The 22,038-nt window shown below is 40.3% G+C and overlaps 2 protein-coding genes across 10 annotated transcripts in view; one reads left to right on the top strand and one right to left on the bottom strand.

The window, feature by feature from the left end:
- ATG13 (autophagy related 13) overlaps positions 1–10,662 on the bottom strand; it is a 32,194-nt gene extending 21,532 nt beyond the window's left edge. For 4 of the 9 annotated variants that reach the window (XM_070427912.1, XM_070427916.1, XM_070427915.1 and 1 more), the window contains exons 1-6: positions 10,322–10,662; positions 9,848–9,963; positions 4,581–4,662; positions 3,553–3,633; positions 3,008–3,127; positions 166–212 (exon numbers count right to left, since the gene is read on the bottom strand). In XM_070427912.1, the coding sequence (XP_070284013.1) occupies positions 166–212; positions 3,008–3,127; positions 3,553–3,633; positions 4,581–4,649 (317 nt within the window). In that variant the 5' untranslated portion in view covers positions 4,650–4,662; positions 9,848–9,963; positions 10,322–10,662. The remainder of the gene's footprint in view (positions 1–165; positions 213–3,007; positions 3,128–3,552; positions 3,634–4,580; positions 4,663–9,847; positions 9,964–10,321) is intronic. The other 5 variants (XM_070427917.1, XM_070427920.1, XM_070427921.1 and 2 more) reach the window with 3 other exon arrangements.
- A 335-nt stretch (positions 10,663–10,997) lies between these two features.
- Positions 10,998–20,569, top strand: HARBI1 (harbinger transposase derived 1). The gene is made up of 3 exons (XM_070426489.1): positions 10,998–11,070; positions 11,777–12,589; positions 19,517–20,569. The coding sequence occupies exons 2-3, from the start codon at positions 11,920–11,922 to the stop codon at positions 19,894–19,896; spliced, it is 1,050 nt and encodes a 349-aa protein (XP_070282590.1). The 5' UTR covers positions 10,998–11,070; positions 11,777–11,919; the 3' UTR covers positions 19,897–20,569.
- Positions 20,570–22,038: the final 1,469 nt, after the last annotated feature.

The following is a 22,038-nucleotide window of genomic DNA, read 5'->3' as shown; positions in this document are numbered from 1 at the left end:
TGCTAGGGCTGGAAGCCAAGCATGAGCATTGTAGCGAAGCTCTGCTGGTTTTGTTAAGTGAGCAAAACACCCTCCATGACTGATAACAAAGCCCTGTTTTTCACATGATGTCATCTGCTTTATCCTCAGCTACCACAACCAAGGAACCGAAGATAGAGAACTTACTTTTCATTCATTTCAAGACACCAAATTTCTAGTTCCATGGAATCTCCCTATAGATGGGACAAATGAAAGATATTTCAATTTTTTTGGTTTTTAAAAGTTATCTTCTTTTTCTTATTATGAAGCACTATATAGTCACTATAAAACATATTAGAAAAGCATAACTAAGCAAAAAAGGAAAAAAAGATAATTTATAATCCAGTCACTTTTCTAAGAGTGAGATCAGACCATATATATTATTTTTATCACCTAGTTTTTTTATTAATAAACTAGAGGCCCAGTGGACGGATTTGTGCACCGGTGGGGTTCCTCGGCCTGGCCTGTGGAATCAGGCTGAAACCAGCTCTCTGACATCCCCTGAGGGGTCCCAGATTGTGAGACAGTGCAGGCCAGGCTGAGGGACCCCACCGATGCACAATTGGGGTTGGGGAGGGACTGTGGGAAGGCTCCAGAGCATGTCCAGCCCATCTTGCCCAGTCTGATCAGCCAGACACAGCAGCAAGCTAACCTACTGGTCAAGAGCATCTACCCCCTGGTGGTCAGTGTGCATCATAACAACTGGTTAAAGAGTCAAACAGTCGGATACTTAGCATAGTAGGCTTTTATTATATAGGATGTAACATAGAATTATCCTTATAATTAAAAATTCTGCATTATTTTAAACTAGAGGCCCGGTGCACGAAATTCGTGCATGGGTAAGGTCCCTAAGCCTGGCCAGCAATCAAGGCTGATCTGTGGGGCAACCGGTGGGGCGATCAGGAGGCCCCCACTGGCACCCTCCTTGGCTGGCCTGGCGCCGCCCACTCATCAGCGCCACCCCCGGTTGCCTCCCTCTGTGGGGTGACCTGCAGGGCGATCAGGGGCCCCCAGCTGGCACCCGCCTTGGCTGGCCTGGGGCCTACGGGTTGGAGGCAGCTCCTGCATTGAGCATCTGTTCCCTGGTGGTCAGTGTCATAGCGACTGGTCGTTCCACCGGTCATTCCGCCATACAGTCAATTTGCGTATTAGGCTTTTATTATATAGGATAGTTGCATAGTATTCCAAAACATGACCATCATTTTATCCAATCAGTCCCCCCCCATATTTGTACACACAGGTTGTTTCTAATTTTTCACTACTACAAACATTATGATAAATAGCCTTGAGAATAAAACTTTTGCACATACATTGAATTAATTTCTTAAGGCAAATTTCTAGAAGTAGAATTGTTAGATAAAAAAGTATTCATGCTTTGAAGACTTTTGCTAGTATATCCAAATTGCTCTTCAGTAAGGCCAACACTTCCAATGAATGAAGAGAGCCTTTCCCTCCAATTCTATAGGGGTATTTTCAGGTGACACCTACAACTAAAGATATCTAACAATCTCTTTACTTAAATCTTTTTAGCTATCTGATGTCTATAGCCAAACTGTTCAGTCTCTCTCTGTGTTACTCTGAACAGATTTAGTACCGAGTAGGTAAGAAAAAGAAAAGACTAAAGCCAGAATCCCTCAACCCTGTAACACTCCTATGTGTCACTTAGTGAGAAGGATAGTCACATATTTTGAACACAACTAACCTTTTTACTAATCCATTGGAAGAGGGCATTCTTTTATGTTTGAGAGTAAGCGTCGTTAGTTTGTGGAATAGAGAACTGTATTTGCTCTAGATCAAAGTTAAATATGTGCCCTTAATATACATCCTTTTCATTATAGTGTCATTTCTAAATGATGCAATGAATTTGAATCATTTCCCCTACACCCTCCTCCCCCAAAAAAGGGATGGATAACAGGAAGTACCCAAAATAAGTTGGTGTGGTTTCTCTAAGATAATCAGAATAGTTTACAGTCAGATTTCACTATGTCTCGGAGAGGAAAGAGTTATTCGAGGGATTTCTTTTGGACTCCCTATGAATCACTAAAAAAAAATAAATTATAGTATACTAAACTGGCAATTCAATAAAGAATAGGAAGTTTTGTTTTATTTGGTTCTAAGGTTTTCATGAAATAAGTATTGACAATATTCATTCAACAAAATTCATTGAGAGCTTTCTACATGCCATCCCGTGGCACTGTATTAGGCACGGAGATTACTATTTACTTATATCCTGCCTCATTTCAGAAAGAATTTGAAGAACTACAAAGATAAATAAGATGTAGCATAGCTGTTGAACTCCAGAATAAAAGTATAAAGTATGAATAGGAAGATGTAATAATTGCCTACTGTGTCATTTTAGCCTCTTTACAAATAAGGATTAAATGAAAAAATATTGTAGCTCTGCAACACTGGGAAGTGTTGTGTTAGTTAGGTGGTGTTGGTGGGGATGGGGTTAAGTAATTTGGCCAAAGTCACTCAGCTGAGACCTGAACTTGGGTCTGTATAGCTCCAAACTCCATCTGTTTTTCATTATACCATGCAGTCTCACAATCTTGTAGTGCAAATAGATTAATAAACACACACGTAACAATAGCTGCCTCAATCCTAATGTGGAATAAGGTAAGCAAAATAAACAAATAAACAAAAAAAAAACCCCACAATACAGCAAGTCCTAGTCTAGAAATGAATACAAACGAAGTACATGGGAAGTCTAAAACAGTTACCTCTCCCTCTAGAAGGGGAAGATTTTCTAGAGCATGTGAGTCTTGAGGATAAGTAGAAACATGTCACATAGAGATGATATATACAAAGATGCGGGTGATGAGCCTGTATTCCAGGTGGTTGGAAGAAAAAGTACAAAAAACATGACCTTCTCAGAGAATGATGAGAGAAGTTCACAGAGGGAAGGTGCAGGAACAGGGCTGAGTTAGAACCAGAGTGTGAAGAGACGTGAGTGTCACGTTAAGACCCAACCTAGCCACAACCTTACCTCAGAAGTCTTGAGTGAGATCTCCACACACATAGATCTTCCGACGGCAGGCAGCTGCCCTGCCAGTGCCTTCTTTGCTTCATGTGTAACCTCTGGGATGTCTTTGATTGCTAAATTGAACTGGAAGACAAAAAGGACTTTTCACTCACAGAAAGCATTATAGAAACATAAAGCAGTCAGACTGTATGTTGGGTAATGCAGGTACTGCTTTGACTAAGGACATTCATTCACTTTTTCTTTCCCCATAAGAGGTATCCTGCATCAAAGTCCCAAAGCTCAACTTGAAACTGCTAATGACCTAGGACAAAAATTAGTAACAAGGTATTTTTGTTTTCTAAAGACTAAGCTTTTCACCTAAAACAGCAGAAAGCCAAGAACCAAATCCAGGACTAACATTCAATGAAAAACATACTTTCCAAGTGAATGGATCAAATGGAATTAGATACTTTAATGTTATGCTTTAGTAATACTATAAAGAGTATCCCTGTGATTCCTTGTAACAAACACCGCAGTGTATACCCCTTAGCAAAGAATAGGAATTTTACCCAATCTGAACCCGTTGGGGATGAAGATGAACGAGTACAAATCTTCTCGCCAAGTCGAGCCTGGACAATCACTTGAACAGTCTAAAAAAAAATACCAAAAAAAAATCCAAGATGAAAAATTTTAAATTGCTTTGCTTTCCAATCAGGATTAAAACCCTTACAAAGCAGGTTTTTAAAGATGCCAATAATTATAACTATACTTTAGAAACTCAAAATGTTCAAGAACAGATAGAAAAAAACACTATACAAAAAGAATACTGTAAATATTCCCAAAGACACAGTGTCAACCAATTAGAGGATTTACAGTTTGAGACTTAGAACCTGCAATGTTCTCACATGGCAGAAGGAAAGTTGCACATGGTGGCTCTGACTTTCATAAAGAAACAAGTCCAACAGTAGGTGTAAATATTCATTGCCATATACTTATGTAATCCTAGTAGATTTAAACCACGGATTCCACAATTATTCCTATCTTTTGGCCCATATGGCAAACGTCTTCCAACTAATTTTACAACCAGCATCTACTGTGTGAATTGTTCTTACATGGTAATGTTTGAGAGGAAGGAGTGATAGAAATGGAAATAATTTTTAGATTTAGGAAAATATAACTTCTAAAGCATTCAAAATTCAGTTTTAATTTCTCATTTACCAGAATGGAACAATAAATGAAAGACATTTCAGTTGTGTGATGTTTAGGGAAAGGTGCCCAAAAGGCTATCCATTCTGGTCCACAGTCTTTGTTCACACATCCAGGGAACATACTGTGCCAATAACCTGGCATAATAGTTTGACATTTCTGCAAACAGCCTTGCAAAAAAAAATTGTTTTTTGAACAAGTAGCTGTGGAAAGTTGGAAGCTACTTTTTAGTTACACCCCCAGTACCACCCCCAAACTTCACAGTTTAGTTTACAACAGACAGAGTATCCATTAGAATGGGCAAGCTGCAAGCTGTTATGCTATATTTCCAAAAAGGGAAAAGCACGGAAGTTATTTCCAACAGTTCTAGGATCAAGAGAACGGATATTACCTTTAGGGCGAAAAATTTAATGAACTTGTCCAGGTCCTTTCTGTCCTGGGAATTGAGATCAGTTTCCATTGCCTATGGGAATCTAAAACAGAAAAAATGCTTTAAAATTTGACTATTATCTTTTAAAAGGGATAGCTACATCAAAGCATACAGAGATAGTATTGTCTACGAGCTGTATGACTAGTCATGTAGGAAGGAGAAAAAAATTCCCCTCTAACTAAAGAGCCAAAGTGAAAAAAAATTATGATAATATCTTTTGAGGAAAATAAATTCTACACAAAGAGCTAAATCTAGAGACCTACAAAATGAATGAAGATAAGACATTTTATCTGAATCTGAATCTTTGAGCTTTAAATATAACATAAGTATTAAAAATGACTTATTAGCCAGCATATTAAGAACTAAATTTTACTGAGACAAAAACTTTGTTAAAGCATAACATGAATTAATTCACATTCCTTCAAAAGGCCACTAAATCAGTTTAACTTTAGGGAGGTTTATAGACTTTTTTTGAGAATCTGATGGCAAGATAAGCTCTTTCTCCAGAAAAAAATGCACATATATGGGAACGTTTGCAGGGGGTTCATGAAGCACATCCTAATACCCCCAGGTTGAATAGTTTGAAATGGAGCTGACATGAGGAAGAAAGCATTTAGGGTGAGAAGAACACAAAGAGGTTTAAAGCAGTGGCTCCCAAACTTATTTGGCCTACTGCCCCCTTTCCAGAAAAAATATTACTCAGCCCCTGGAAATTAATTTTTTTAAAAATTTTAATAGCAGTTACTCATCGCCCCCAAATGCACCTGTGGCCATCACCGCCCCCCTGGATTGCTGCAGCGCCCACTGGGGGGGCGGTAGCGCCCACTTTGGGAATCACTGGTTTAAAGCAACAGAGATCAAAATGGCCTTAGAATGATAAAGTATTCCAGTTTTTCAGAGGATTGTGTATGGTTGGGGAAGTAGTATGACTGGTTGGGGCCAGACCATGAGAGTCTTAAATGCAATGCTAGAGCCTGATCTGTTCTTAGTAGGTTTTGAGGAAAGGAAATAACAGAGTAGTAGTATTATCTGAATGGTGCTTTAGAAACAGCTTTGCTGACATGTTGTATAATAGCTTTGAGTATGAAAAGCAGGGAAACCAATTAGGTTCTTGGCAATAATTCAGATTTGTGGGCAAGGCTAACACTTTAGTTACAATGATTTGGAAACAGTATGGATGGGAGATATTTTAAAGGATTTAAAGGCTGACTGCAAAAAGTTTAATAAGGTTTCAATTAACAAAAAACAGGGAAGCCAGAGGGAAAGCTGGGGTTTTTTAAATCTTTTTTAAAAAATATATTTTTATTGATTTCAGAGAGGAAGGGAGAGGGAGAGATAGAAACATCAATGATGAGAGAGAATCACTGATCAGTGAGAAAGCTATTTTAGTAATTCTACCTTTACTAAAATTATGTGGGATAATTTACACACCGGATTAAGGTGACACATCAAAAAATGAAGGGAAGAGCAAATAATTTCAAAGAAACAACTGAATGATTTGGCAAGAGATTATATAATGTCTATATTTTCTAATTTTTAACCAAATTTTTTAATGTTTTGGATTCAGGCATTAGAAAGCTCAATATTGTGCTGTAGCTGACTTGGCTCAGTGGATAGAGCATCTGACTGGGTCCCAGGTTCAATTCCAGTCAAGGGCACATGCCAGGTTGTAGGCTCAATCCCCAGTAGTGGGTGTGCAGGAAGCAGCCAATCAATGATTCTCCTCATTGATGTTTCTATCTCTCTCTCCCTCTCCATTTCTCTCTGAAATCAATGAAAATATATTTTAATAGATAAATAGCTCAATGTTGTAAATTTGAAACAGTTAACGAGACAAAATAGTTAAGTTCAAGTGCAAACTGAACAAAACAGTCATTTCCCCACTTCAGGCAGCAGAGTTATTATTAAAATACAAAGATCCTTTATTCCATTTAGAAAGTTCTTTGTAGACAAATGAGAAACACCAAAGTTTAAAAACTGAAATCATCTTCATATCGAAAAGAGTTACAAAGAAAATTTAAAAGTAAATAAATAAGCAGATATACTCAGTTTGAAAAAAGAGGAAGAGGAAAGAAAGGACAAAAAGAAAGCAGAAGTATTTATAATGGAATTCCAGGTCAAAAGTTATGAAATGAGATTAAAAGGGACACTGAGTAGTGGTCTCTGAAAAATGTAACATCCATAAATTTTTCGTTTTGTTTTGTTAATCCTTACCCAAGGATTTTCCACTGATTTTTAAAGATAGTGGAAAGGAGTGAGGGCGGGGGAGAGAGAGGAGAGAGAGGAGAGAGAGGGCTAGAGGGAGAGAGAGAGGGAGGGAGAGGGGAGAGAGGGAAAGACAAACAGGCACATCAATTGGTTTCCTCCCACAGGTACCCTGAACAGGGCCAGGGATCAAACCTGCAACCCAGGTACATGCCCTAGACAGAATTTAACCCATGCGATGGCCTACCAGCCATACCAGCCAGGGCCATAAACCTTTATACATTAGCAATATCGCAATAAAATACACGAAGCAAAAATTCCTAGAGATACTAGCAGAGCTTGATAACAAAAATATACCTGAAGACACAACATACCTCTTTGAGAACTCAAGTAGATATAAAAAATACAGAGGATCCGAATAATAAAACCAAGTCATATATATATATATATATATATATATATATATATATATACATATATATATATACATATAGGCAAGTCACTCAAATCTTTGTTTCTTTTTTTTTAATCCTCACCCGAGGATATTTTTTTTACCACTGATTTTCAGAGAGTGGAAGGGATGGGGAGAGACAGAGAGAGGGAAGCATCGATGTGAGAGAGACACATCAATTGGTTGCCTCCTGCATGCGCTTGGACCAAAAGCAGGGCCAGGGATAGAGCCTCAACCAAGGTACATGCCCTGGACCAGAATCGAACCCGTGACCCTTCTGTCCTTGGGCCAATGCTCTACCCACTGAGTTGAACCGGCTAGGGCCAATCTTCATTTCTTATAAAATAAAAAAAAAAATGATGATAAATAATAATACTAGGCAATATGGCAGCTCAAATATTAGCAGAACGGTGACCTTTTAAAAAAAAAAAGATTTTTAAAACTGAGGGGGAGAAAAAGTGAGAGACAGAGAAACATCTGTTGGTTGCCTTCCATACCTGCCCCAACCAGGGATGGGACCCACAACACAGATATGTGCTCTGATCGAGTATGGCAACGGCAATCTTTTGGTGCACCCGACAACATTCAACCTACTGAGCCACTCAGGTCAGGCCAGCCTGCATTTTTGTTTTTTTCTTTTCAATTAGCAATAATCGCACCTTGGATAAACCTCATTGGCTATGGATACTGCCATTTATTAATGGCGAGTCTCTACTTTTCTTTCAGTCAAAAACAATCAAACAAATTAAGGCCCTGGCCAGGTAGTTCAGTTGGGTAGAGCATCATCCCAAAACACCAAGGTTGTGTGGATTTGATCCTGGGTCAGGGCACATACAAGAAGCAACCAATGAATGCATAAGTAAGAACAATAAATTGATGTTTCTCTCTCTCTTTCTCTTCCTTTCTCTCTCTCTCTCTACAATAAATTTAAAACAAAACAAAAAACTTTAAGTTGAATAATAAAAGGTCATAATAGTAAGGAATTTTTTAAAGTATACTCTTCATTCTCTGTGATCTAAGCAGCTCTCCAACCACAGTGTCATGAATGTAATTATTCATCTCTTCTGTGATAAAGTAAAAAGGACTTTAAAAAGAAAATAAATATTTAAAAACAAAGTTTTAGAGACTTCTAGGCATTAAGATTAATAAACTTTTTTCCAGAAGGTGCAATAAATTCTACAGTGGTTACTTTTTCGAAATAGTAAAAAATAGCCTTGAAAAATCACTTATATAGTAACACTTTAGACTTTGGAAGCTCAAAAGTTAATGTCTTAGGCTATTTTTGCATTTAGGCTATAGACACCCTGCTGAGTCATCATGGAAGATATAAGCTAATGCAGTTGGGTGGATGGGGGCAGGAAAGACAATAAGGAAAAAGATTTATTGCCCCGACCTCAATACAGTACAATTCCAGTATATGGTAGGATCCCACTGTGTCTAACTGATTTAGTCCCTAAATAAAATATTATAATTTGGCCCTAGCCGGTTTCGCTCAGTGGATAGAGCATCGGCCTGTGGACTGAAGGGTCCTGTGTTCGATTCCGCCCAAGGGCATATACTAGGGTTGCAGGTTCTATCCCCAGTAGGGAACTTGCAGGAAGGAGGCAGCCAATCAATGATTCTCTCTCATCATTGATGTTTCTATCTCTCTCTCCCTCTCCCTTCCTCTCTGAAATCAATAAAGAATATATTTTAAAAATATATATATATGTATATGTATATATATATATATATATATATTACAATTTGGAGTGTTTAGTAGATGAAGATCTGCAGTTTTTGCTTCAATTTTAATATCCACTCTTGAGGGAAAAAATACAAGTATTCAATAATTATTGTTAGGTGTAAGTACAGTAATGGAAAACCCAGTGGTTTACAAATTTTATGAAATGTAAATCTCAAAAGTTGCCATCGTCGTCTTCTTTTTTTTTCATTTTTTTTTCATCACCTTCTTAATTTTATAGGCAATGGGATACAATTTGGGAACAGTGAATAAATTTACATGTGTTTTACTATACAAATCAGTATATGTGACCCTTGCTCCAGCACTTTTTCATCATCCATTGTGTACTAAAAATATTAACTCTGGATTCCATTCTACAAACATTTGTAAGACTTCTGCTCTTATAAATCCTTGTGGAAAAGGGAGTTGAAAACAAAGTTTGTAATGTAGTTGGAGCCACAATACCCACACATGAAAAGAACACTCGTAAAACAACACATGAAAATCTGGAGGTTAACTTAGTGTAAGGGAAGGATCTATTGTTTCTTATTATTGCATACCTCCCATTGAAGGTGTTCAGTAAGATTCTACCATCTTAGGAGATGAGTTTTAAACTAAGAATAAGAAAACAGGTACTTTTTTTTTTTTCTTTAATATTCATTCATTCACATTCCTTCTCCAGATATCTCTCCCTCTTTTTCCTCTTTGTAGAGGTAGGATGCCCAGAAGAGGAAGAAACACTGAAAGTGTAATGTTACTCTGAATTGACCAGGAAAACTGAGAGCTGGCTGAGAAAGTGAAAACTGAGATGCGTTAGTGATGAACCCAAGAAGGTGCTTAGCCACTTACCCAGAGATTTATTTAATGAGAACGGATCGCAGGTTTCCTCAGGTCGTTCCACTGCCAGTAAGAAGATAGTCGTGAACCTTGGGTCCCTTTTTTCACTAGTCAACAGTCACCCTCACCTACACGCGGAGTACATATTTGGCACTCAGCAAATCTTGATTGAATGAAAACCTAACCAAACTCATATTGGTACCCAACCCCGGAGTTATGAACCCAAAATTATCTCCAAAACCCCTTAGGACTTCACCCCAAGAACTGAGAAAGTAGAAACGAAAGCTCTGGGATCTTTGTAAAGACTGGGAACAATCAAGGCCCAATGTAGCCTACACCAACCCGACTTCCCAGAGAAAGCTCAGGGGACTGAACTGGGGCTGGTCAGCTTCAGCCTCCCAAGGAGGCCCCCGACGAGCCGCAGATCCATAGCCTCCCACCCGGGGGCGCTGAGAGATCTGGGGGTATCCCCTCCAAAGTTAGTACCTGCAAAGCTGCGACACAAAGAGTGGCTCGGGGCTCTCATTACGGAGGCAGGGGCCCGGGGCCGGCCAGCTGCGCCTCCCGGCCGAGGGTTCTGCGCTCCGGAGCAGCAGTGACAGCCCGGGTCGCAGACAGTTCACCCCTCAGGAGGCTCGTGGATCGAACACCCCCAGTATTCGCTCTCAAGACTGAGCGAGTCGTCGCACACACGTCGACCGGAGCTCCTTAACTCTCCTCACAACTCAAGCGATCACTCCTGCGTTAAGCCCTTCGGCCGGCCGCTTCCCGGCGCCGCCATCGTTAGTGTTTGTTTTCATCTGCTTCGGTGAACGCGGGGGGAGGAAGAGGGCTACGAGGAAAATACAGCTGTCTAACTTCGGCCGCACTTTCGCTATACACGAACACCCTATTGAATCTCTTTCCTCTTCGAAATTCCCACAAGAGTTTATTTCCTTTCTATATGCCTTTATGGCCAATATTTCCCACCGTCTCAGAAGAAAGTAAAAGAGTCAAGAACGGGGACTTTGAAAGAGCTAGACCATTTGGGCCGCGTCAGGAATGTGCAGGGCCGAACCACAAGTCACTGCGGCAGGGACCAGCGAGGACGCGGCGTGGGGCGAACGCTGACGCAGAGGGGGCGGTGCCTATGCTGAGCAGCGTGGCGGATCGTGCGCGACTGCCGGTTCCGGAGGAGGGCGGGAGCAGGTGGGGTGGGAGGGGAGTATGGCTCGTGTCCTGGCAGCCTCCGAGAGGTGGGTGACAGACTTTTAGCTGACTTTCAGTTGCCGACGCACTCCGATTTACGGTGTATTCCGTATTTAAGGCGCCTCTTCAAAGCGACGCAGTGGACTCCCAACCCCTAGCTCTCTCGGCGTCTTCTTCCGCACCTTCCTTCTAACTTGTTGGGGCCTCTCTACTTCCTAGTAGCCCCTCAGCCTCGCGATTGTTAGAGCACACGATCCACTTCCATCAGCCCGGGTCGTGAGTGGTTTTCCTCCCCCCCCTTCTCCCTTGTTAGACTGGTTTGAGCACCACCATCACCCTCTTCTGTCCCGTACTTCTCAGGGGGAGCCAGAGAGCTTTGGGTAAAGAAACCCGCCGTGACTAATCCCTTGCCCTTAACGTCAGCGCCTTCGTGGCCTGTATAGTTAGGAGCAGACCTCTTTTACCTTGTGGATAATGATGCCATCACCTCCATTAATCTCTTGCTCTTCTCAGTTCAAATGCCAGGGAGAAAATAAGCCACCAAGGTACAACTCCCATTATCCTTGAAACCAAAACAGAGACTGTCATGCAGCCGTGAGTTAGTGGAGAAAAACCCAGAGTGACAAGTATAGCACCTTTTGCTGAAACAACATAGACATTTGAGAAAAGGAGTTATTGTAACTTTAGAATCACTTTAAAGTCTTTGGTAGGTTTCTAATGTGTGTGGGGTTTTTTTTCTTTTAACCTTTACAGAGAGAAGATTATAAATGCCAGAGCCATTTAACTGATGGTTAGCTGTTGACACTTCTTTAAATACCTTCTTGCACCAAGGTCTTCACTGGGAAGAATTCCGGAGGAAATAGCTGTGGAAAAGAGAGTCAACACTTACATGTACCATGGCTATACCTATAACAGTGCTTGATTGCGACCTCTTACTGTATGGCCGAGGCCACCGGACATTGGACCGTTTTAAGTTGGATGATGTGACTGATGACTACTTGATGTCCGTGTATGGGTTTCCTCGGCAGTTCATTTATTACTTGGTGGAGCTCTTGGGAGCGAGTCTTTCTAGACCTACTCAGAGATCCAGGGCTATTAGCCCAGAGACACAGATCCTGGCAGCACTGGGCTTCTATACTTCAGGTTCCTTCCAGACTCGGATGGGAGATGCTATAGGAATCAGTCAGGCATCTATGAGTCGATGTGTTGCCAATGTCACCGAAGCGCTTGTGGAAAGAGCCTCACAGATCATTCGCTTTCCCGCTGACGAAGCCTCCATTCAGGCTCTGAAGGATGAATTCTATGGGTTGGCTGGGATGCCAGGGGTAATAGGCGTGGTTGACTGTATCCATGTGGCAATCAAGGCACCAAATGCTGAAGACCTCTCCTACGTGAACCGCAAAGGTCTGCATTCTTTAAACTGCCTGATGGTGTGTGACATCAGAGGGGCACTAATGGCGGTGGAAACAAACTGGCCAGGCAGCCTGCAGGACTATGCTGTGCTGCAGCAGTCTTCTCTCAGTAGTCAGTTTGAAGCTGGAATGCACAAAGATAGCTGGCTGCTTGGTAAGTTTGCAAGTGGACATGCTTAATGTTGTAGCCATAGGATTATGTAGCAGAGTAAATGAAATATGGGAGTCTATAGATTTGAGTCTCTGTTCTGTCCTTTTTTGGAGACCTCAGCTAAAAACTCTTTGAGCCTAAAAACCCTTTGAGCCTTAATTTTTTAAAAATCATCTTTTAGCCCTGGCCAGTATGGTTCTGTCGGTAGGAGCATTGTCCGGTACACGGAAAAGTCCTAGGTTCATTTCCTGGTCAGGGTATACAAGGTGAGTTCCAGAGGCAATCGATTGATGTCTCTCTCTCTGTCTGTCTTCCCCTCTCTATTAATGAAAATATCCTCGCCCTAACCGGTTTGGCTCAGTGGATAGAGCATCGGCCTGTGGACTGAAAGGTCCCAGGTTCGATTCCGGTCAAGGGCATGTACCTTGGTTGCAGGCACATCCCCAGTGGGAGATGTGCAGGAGGCAGCTGATCGATGTTTCTAACTCTCTATCCCTCTCCATTCCTCTCTGTAAAAAATCAATAAAATATATATTTTTTTAAAAAATGGCTGATGCAAATGACACTTCATTTAAAAAAGAAAAGAAAATATCCTCCTGTGAGGATTTTTTTTTAAACCACAATTTAAAAGGCATGTATTAAAGTTTTAAAAGCATAGTATTTGGCCCAGATCATCTTCCACTTCTGTGGGTTTACATGGTCGTATGTGTTCATAAACATGGACATGGATGGTGTAAAATAAAATGACATATAAGAACTTGCCTTGCAATAGGGTTTTTAAAAAATATATATTTTATTGATTTTTTACCGAGAGGAGAAAGATAGAGAGTTAGAAACATCAATGAGAGAGACACATCGATTAGCTGCCTCCTGCAGGCTCCCCACTGGGGATGTGCCCACAACCAAGGTACATGCCCTTGACCGGAATCGAACCTGGGACCCTTCAATCCGCAGGCTGATGCTTTATCCACTGAGCCAAACCGGTTAGGGCACAGTAGGGCTTTGTAGTTGCAAACAACAAGCCTACAAAAACAGTCCCTTAAATGCAGCCAAAATACTTATCACTATAGATTTGTTAAAGAGCCATACAATTGAGCCTTAGTTTTTATTATCTGTAACACGGTGAAAACAATGCCAACAACAGTAATACCTATTGTTAGAATTAGGCAATATATATATGAAAGTTCACCATAAAGTATTATACAAATATATTATTTTTGCCATTGGTGATTGTCACTGTATGAAAATTCTAGTAGACAGTACACTTACATAGTTGTTATAGGAACTTCTCAGATCTGCCCAGGTGTCATTGGAAAGCCTTGCATAATGATATGAGTAGAACAGGGACACATTCAATACTGAGCAGTGCAAACTGAAGTGACTGTACAGCTGTGAGTGATACTGTTAGTTAACAGTGATAAAAGCCTTGAGCCTGGCAGCTTAATGGTTGGTTGGTTTTATTTTATTTTTCTAGTATTTTTATTGATTTTTAGAGCGGAAGGGAGAGGGAGAGAGAAACAGGATCCAAGAGTGAAACATCATCGGCTACCTCTTGTACGCCCCACCAGGGATCCTAGCCTGCAACGAGGCCATGCACCATGACCAGGAATCGAACCGGTAACCCTTAGGTGCACAGAATGACACCCTACCAACTTTGCCATACTGAACAGAGTGGTTGATTGGTTTTAAAGTACTACTCTGTCTCTAGCCAGTTTGGCTCAGTGGATAGAGCATCGGCCCACGGACTGCAGGGTCCTGGGTTCAATTCCAGTCAAGGGCACGTACCTTGGTTTCAGGTTACCGGGCTCTGATTGAGGTGCATGCAGGAGGCAACCAATTGATGTATCTCTCTCACATCAGTGTTTCTCTCTCTCTCCCTTCCACTCTCTCTAACAATCAATGGAAAAATATCCCCAGGTGAGGATTAACAACAACAAAATAGTACTACTATGATGTGAGCAACAAGACAAGGATTATCTTAATGCAATATATTATGTGAGAGATGAAAAGATATATTAGAATTGGAAAACCTCTCTTTCAAAACCATCAATCATATCTGCACTGTACGTGTTTATAACAGTGATTAGCATGTAATAAACAGCACTTATTTCTCTTTATTGTACAGTGCAGATAATGTGATTACTGGTTCATAAAAGAGAAACCTCTCCTGTTCCAAGTGTGAAGAGACTGTCACACTGATTGGTTTAGAGCTTCTAGGGTGCCATGTATAATATCTTGGAACTTCCATGATTTTTCTTGAGTTGTTGCTTCCGCATACCATTTGCCATGAGTGTACCGCCTTCTCTTTATTGGACCTTTATCTTAATCCCCGTGTGCCAACTTCTAACTTTCAAATTTTATACAGCTCACACCAAGAAGTGAAGGAAAGTCTGTATTGCAAGTGTCTCATTTAGCTACTTCTTCCATAGCTATGGGAGTTCTTGGGTCCTAAGCTTATTCTTATTAATTCACTTTGGCATCCTAATTAAAAAGCCAGCTAAAATTTACTGAGCATTTAGAATTTGTCAGGCAATTTTGTAAGCACTTTGCATTCGATTAGCTCACTTAATCCTTATAACAACTCATAAGGAGTTAAATTCTAATATTAACATTTTTACAGATGAGGAAATTAAGGCACAGATGTTTTAAGTCACTGTGTTTAAGTTTTCAAACTGGATTATATGAGGAGTTAGTCTATTTGGCAAATATTCCTTTTTTTTAAGGGCGTCAAGGTTATATAGGGATTATTGATTTTCTTTCCCTTCACACCTTGGTACCCCAGATTGATTTGGAATTATGGCTTCATAGTAGTTTTTTGAGACGTTTACAGGAAAGTTGAAAATAAGTAAAAACTCTGACAAATTTTTATATACTTGTCTGAATCCCCTCTTAATAGGAAGAGTGGAAGTGGGAGAGATGGATACTGCAATAGCATTTAACAAATGAAGACCAGTTTTGGTACCAGGCCACATGCTAGGCACTAAGGATGGGGAAAGCAGACCCGTATGGAAATTTATTCCTTTAGTACTATACACATACCCTTTGGAAAGCCTCCATGAACTCTAACAGGAAAACTAGTTTGAAGACTCTTGAACTAGTATAGTGTTTCTCAAATTTTCCAGATCAAAAGAGTCCTATCTCGGGAATTTATTGAAAATGTATATCACTGAGCTCCACTTTAAATTTTGGAAATAAGAATCTTCAAGGCCCTAGCCAGTTTTCTCAGTGGCTAGAGCAATGGTTCTCAACCTGTGGGTCGCGACCCCTTTGGGGGTCGAACGACCCTTTCACAGGGGTCGCCTAAGACCATCGGAAAACACATATATAATTACATATTGTTTTTGTGATGAATCACTATGCTTTAATTATGTTCAATTTGTAACAATGAAATTGGGGTCACCACAACATGAGGAACTGTATTAAAGGGTCGCGGCATTAGGAAGGCTGAGAACCACTGGGCTAGAGCATCAGCCTACAGACTGAAGAGTCATGAGTTTGATTCTGGTCAAGGGCACATACCTCAGTTGCAGGCTGGATCCCTGGCCTGGTGAGGATGTAAAGTGGTGTCATAAGCCAGGTACAACAACAAAAATCTTCAAGGAAAGAATCTAGACATCCTTTCTTTTTTAATCCTCACCTGAGGATATTCTTTTTCCCTTGCTTTTCAGAGAGAGTAAAAGGGAGGAAGGAAGGGGGAGAGAAAGAGAGAAACATCGATATGAGAGAGACACATCGGCTGGTTGCCTCCCACATGCACCCAGACCAAAGGGATGGAACCTGCGACCTTTTGGTGTTTGGCTGACACTCTAACCATTGAGCACACCGGACTAGGACTTGACATCCATTTTTAACAGGTGCCCTAAATGGTTTATACCAGTGGTCGGCAAACTCATTAGTCAACAGAGCCAAATATCAACAGTACAACGATTGAAATTTCTTTTGAGAGCCAAATTTTTTAAACTTAAACTATATAGGTAGGTACATTGTTATTAACTTAATTAGGGTACTCCTAAGGCTTAGGAAGAGCCACACTCAAGGGGCCAAAGATCCCCATGTGGCTCATGAGCCGCAGTTTGCCAACCATGGGTTATACAAACAGATAGGTTTGGAAAACACTGGCATCTAGAGGACATGTGGACAGTAGAGTAATATAGGGGTAGTTTGGCAAGATTATGAGGAATGACAAGGTGTTAAAAAAAAAAAAGAGCGAGAAGATGGCTGGCTGATTGTATCTTAACAACATCAGATTTGTAAAATAGCTCTAGATTTGCCAAATCTAGAATAAGCTGTGATTCTCCTTTGTTTTCTGGGGTGTTACTTTTTAGCATATTTTAAGTGTAGGTGTTATCCCTTCATGTCCTCATTCTCATCTGTCCCTTCAGAGTGTATTACTTAACTCCCCTTTTCTACATGAATGTGTTCCTGCAAACAAGTCAGCCTGAGTTCTTATTTCTTCAGCTTTTGGTGTTAAGCAGCTTTGGTAAAATATGCCCGAATGTCTTGTAAATGACTGATCAGATAAGCAATTGTAATCTGTTTAGCAACTCTGATCCTAATCCCCTCCTGAGTGTCTATCTTCCATTGGTACTGGGATTATAATCAGTTAATGACCATCAAGCATTTTATAAAAAGTCTTTGTTAACTAGTTTGTGCTGAAGGTCTCCCCATGTAAGGCTCATATTGTTTCTTACAGAAACATTTTTCAAATATCACTTAGTATCTCTGTGCTTTAGCATTCATCTTAAATGTTTATCTTATTCTCTTTCACAGCATTACACTATTGTTTTAGTGACTCTGAGTCTGACAATAGCATTAGTGACTTGCTTCTTCCCCTTCTTTTGCCTGACATATCAAAGGATAGCTGACATATATTTTGATCTTTTCATTTGTAAAATGAGTTCAATAATATCTAACCTAGAAGACTTGGGATTGGATAGCAAGAGATAATATTTTCAAAATTGCCCAGCAGAGTGCCTATGACTCATTGAGTACATAATAGGTATTCAGTGAATCATAGGTATTATTTCATTATTATTTACATCACTATAGGCCTGGTGCATGAAATTTGTGCACGGGTAGGATCCCTAAGCCTGGCTGGCAATCAGGACCCATCTGTGGGGTAACCGGCAGGGTGATCGGAGGGTCCCCACTGGCACCTGCCTTGGCTGACCTGTCACCGCCCACTGCTGGCCCCACCCCCGCCATCACTGGTCAGGGGCTGGGGGCAGCTCCTGTGTTGAGCATCTGCCCCCTGGTGGTCAGTGCACGTCATAGTGACCAGTCATTCTGCCGTTCGGTCAATTTGCATATTACCCTTTTATTATATAGGATAAAATTTTTTTCATTACAAAAATATTTTGTTTAAAAAAAAATATTTGATTAATGACAGAGAGAGAGAGGGAGAGAGGAACATCAATTTATTGTTCTTATTCATGTGTTCATTGGTTGATTCTTGTACATACCCTGACCATGGAACCTGCAACCTTGAGGTATCAGGATGATGCTCTAACCAACTGAGCTACCTGGCCAGGGCACAAAAAGTATTTTTAAAAGCAAAGTTAATTCAGTTCTTAGAAATGTAAGCTCCTAAAAGAAGGGTATAGTATATGTTTTGGAACAGTGCCTAGTACTCTCTATAACTATTTACTGAAATTAATGGTGAGTCAGGAACAGCAATTATGCAAGTTGGTACACCTAGGGCCTGTTTGTCTCAGGTTTATAAGTGGTTGTGCTTCTGTGAGACATTTCATCTGCCAGATGTAATGAGTCAGGACAATTAAACACTATAGAAACATTGTACTGTTGTGTTAGGACATTGCATCCCAGTTTTTGTTTTATTTTTAGCACTTCCCAAGATCATTTGATAGGTTACCTAAGGGAAATGCTTCCTGTACATTATTTTAATTGACTTCTGGTTTTATTTCTTCATCACTGTTGTTATTTGTATCATTATATTTATGCTCTACTTGTTAATGTGAAGTTCTACGAGTTCCTCTGTTACAAGGAAATGTAGGAAGACAGGACATCTAAGTTCTGGTCTCTACCACAGATGCTGGGACTTTTATTCTTAGCAGGATGAATTATTATGAAATATTCTGAAATCCCTAGGTAGTACATTCAGACCTGACATTTTAATGGTAAAATTTAGAAATTTTTTTGAGATCAAGTGCTTTGAGATCTTGTGGCAGAATTCTCTTTATCTCTCTTGCATGTTAGCTCTTTAGAGATTTTGAAGATTGGTTTGCTATGTGATAGTTTTTACTAACTTTTTAAAAAATTTTGTTTTATTGCTTAAAGTATTACAAAGAGTATTACATATGTCTCCTCCCCCCCCCCCTTGACTTTCCCCTGGCCTCCCCTACCCCCCAGTGTCTTGTGTCCATTGGTTATGCTTATATGCATGCATACAAGTCCTTCGGTTGATCGCTTACCGCCCCCCCCAACCCTCCCCGGCCTTCCCGCTGTAGTTTGACAGTCTGTTCAATGCTGCTCTGCCTCTGTATCTATTTTTGTTCATCAGTTTATAATGGTCTTTATTATCCATAAATGAGTGAGATGTATTTTTCTTTCATTGACTGGCTTATTTCACTTAGCATAATGCTCTCCAGTTTTTACTAACTTTTTATTATCAGGAATTTTATTTGCTCCAGTGCCTTCACCTCCTTCCTACATTTTTTTAGATTTGGCTTTCTTTAGCTATCAGCCTTTTTCTCTGTTGGTTTTAACCAAAGATATTCCCAGCTAAGACTCGTGTCTACCTGCTTGTGACTCTGGCATGCCTTCTCTTTACCAGGACATTTTCCTCTTGGTTTTTCTGTTCTGCTTTAGGTCCAGAGGCTGTTGTCCATTCTCTGTATATGTTCCTGGATTTTCCTTTTTGTTTGTATTCCAACTATGATCATTTATGATTTCTTTGGGCCTTCCCCACAGGTGACAGTTCCTTCTTTCTCCGTACATGGCTTATGACACCACTTCACATTCATGAGACTCCAGCTGAATATCGCTATAATATGGCCCATTCTGCAACTCACAGTGTGATTGAGAAGACTTTCCGAACACTCTGCTCCCGATTCCGCTGCCTGGATGGGTCCAAGGGGGCACTACAGTACTCACCAGAGAAGTCCAGCCACATCATCTTAGCGTGTTGTGTCCTCCACAACATCTCCTTGGAGCATGGGATGGATATTTGGTCCTCTCCAATGACAGGACCCATGGAACAACCCCCTGAGGAAGAGTATGAGCACATGGAGTCCCTGGACCTAGAGGCTGACCGGATCCGTCAAGAGCTGATATTCACTCATTTTAGCTAATGTGAAAGGTGGGGAGGAGGAGGGAAACCTTCCAGAAGGAGCTGTGACAAACTTTCTCCCTCACCAGCCACTGCACAGTTCCATCATCTAGCATGACTGAGTGTGGACACTTGTCACAAATTGACATTTAATCTGCATGTTTTTTAGAAGAGTTGGGGCTATACCAGAATATTTTGATTCAATTGTATTTCTATTAATATTAACTAAACAAAAAATCAGGACAACACTTCCGTAGTATGCATTGAACTCCAGGTTGAGCCTCAGTTATTTGAAAGCTCACTGGTTGAGGACATTTATGATTCATCAAAGCAAAGGAGAAAATGGCATCTAGCCAGAACACTTTCTTTTTGTTTCCATTATCTGGCGATTTCAAATGAAAATAATATTTATTTGTCCTGAATTATTTGGGTGGCATTTTAGCTTTTCTACTTTGCTGCCTAGATAGGCATAATTTGAGGCAAGTGGCTGGTGTGGCTCAGTGGTTGAGCCTTGATCCACAAACCAGGAAGTTACAGTTAGTTTCTGGTCAGGGCATATGCCCAGGTAGTGGGCTCTATTCCCAGTAGGGAGTGTGCAGGAGGCAGCCAATCAATGATTCTCTCTCATCATTGATGTTTCTATCTCTCCCACTCCCTTCCTCTCAAAAATCAATAAAAACATTTTTTTAAAGTGACTTTAAGTTTGAGAATGGTCTTCTGACAGGTAAATGTCTGCTAATCTGCGTTTGCAACCTTGTATATTTAAGAAGATGTTAGGAAAGGAGAAAAACAAAAACAAACAGCCCAGCTGGCATGGCTCAGTGGTTGAGCGTTGACCTGTGAACCAGGAGATCACGGTTTGTGGTTCTCTCTCATCATTGATGTTTCTATCTCTCCCTCTCTCTTCCTCTCAGAAATCAATAAACATATTTAAAAACAAACAAATCAAAAAAGAAGTTGGGGATAGTCTGAAACCTCTATCTTTAGTCTTCCTGCAATAATTGACCTGTTACTTGGACCTAGGTCCTAGGGAGAACATCTGGACTCCAATCTCCTTTTTCCAACCCTGAGTAGGAGTTAGAGGCTAAATGGGTTTAAGAACCTAATTAGCTTAAGGAAGACAAATCAAATATAGGTAAAATAGCAAGCTTACACTTTACAGAAGAACTGAACACCCTGATAAATTGATGGACAGCCCTAGCCAGTTTGGCTCAGTGGATAGAGCCTTGGCCTGCAGACCAAAAGGTCCCAGGTTCGATTTCAGTCAAGGGTATGAACCTTGGTTGCAGGCTCCCCCCCGGCCATGGTCAAAGCTCATGCAGGAGGCAACCAAGGAATCTCTCTCTCTCCCCTCTCCCTAAAAATCAATGAAAAAATATCAGGTGAGGATTAACAAAAAAGGAAACATAAATAAATAAACTGATGGGCAGAGGAGAATCACCCAGGTTCACAGATCAATCACATTTCTTATGATTGTGATATTAGAATGTCTGTCTGACCATTCAGCTTTGAAATTCCTTGTACCAAAGGAAGATTTAAGGAAGGCATATGAAAGTATTAAAAAGGAGAGGTAAAAATATAATTTCTTAATTTGAAATTACTAGTAATTTTGAAGTTAGACCTATTTGAATATCTTACGTACAAAGTGATGGGCAGAAATTATACTGATATAAAAAATACTGATTGGAATAATGAAAATGTAAATTAAGTTCACACAGTGTGGCTTCACTAGAACAAAAAAGGAGACTTTCCTGAGGATTATCTCATTCCCAGTTTTTCATCCACTCACTGTGTGATGCCTCTGATTTGTCTTCTTGGATAATTTCCTACCTGCCTTTGGCAGTGTTAATCTGGTGATATTCAAAGCAAAGAAATGAACAGCTGATGACAGAGAAATTTGGAAATAAATTGAGGGTGACTCATTCTCAAGATTAAAAACAATTATGGTTTATTATCTGCTGTTTATTTCTACTCCAAATTTTATTTTCCATCATCATCCTACTCTATGAAGAGTAAAAGAGTAGGTTCAAAAAAAAAGTAGATGCATTTGGCAGAAGGGTGAGCTTAATATGTACAATGAAGTCTTTGAGATGGGAGTGGACAACAAAGAGGTGACTGTAAACTTCAGCTCTACTTATTGTGCAATAGAGGTGCCCTATTATAT

The sequence above is a fragment of the Myotis yumanensis genome, unplaced genomic scaffold (genome assembly GCF_028538775.1).
Source record: "Myotis yumanensis isolate MYYU_CA2020_CCGP unplaced genomic scaffold, mMyoYum1.0.hap1 SCAF_10, whole genome shotgun sequence".
Taxonomy (NCBI): domain Eukaryota; kingdom Metazoa; phylum Chordata; class Mammalia; order Chiroptera; family Vespertilionidae; genus Myotis; species Myotis yumanensis.
This window is presented reverse-complemented; position numbering and strand designations above follow the sequence as displayed.

Excerpts from the sequence above, each read along its gene's own strand:
- HARBI1 (XM_070426489.1), top strand. The coding sequence starts at position 11,920 with ATGGCTATACCTATAACAGTGCTTGATTGCGACCTCTTACTGTATGGC. Across the intron at positions 12,590-19,516 it reads CAAAGATAGCTGGCTGCTTG|GTGACAGTTCCTTCTTTCTC; the intron begins GTAAGTTTGCAA and ends CCTTCCCCACAG.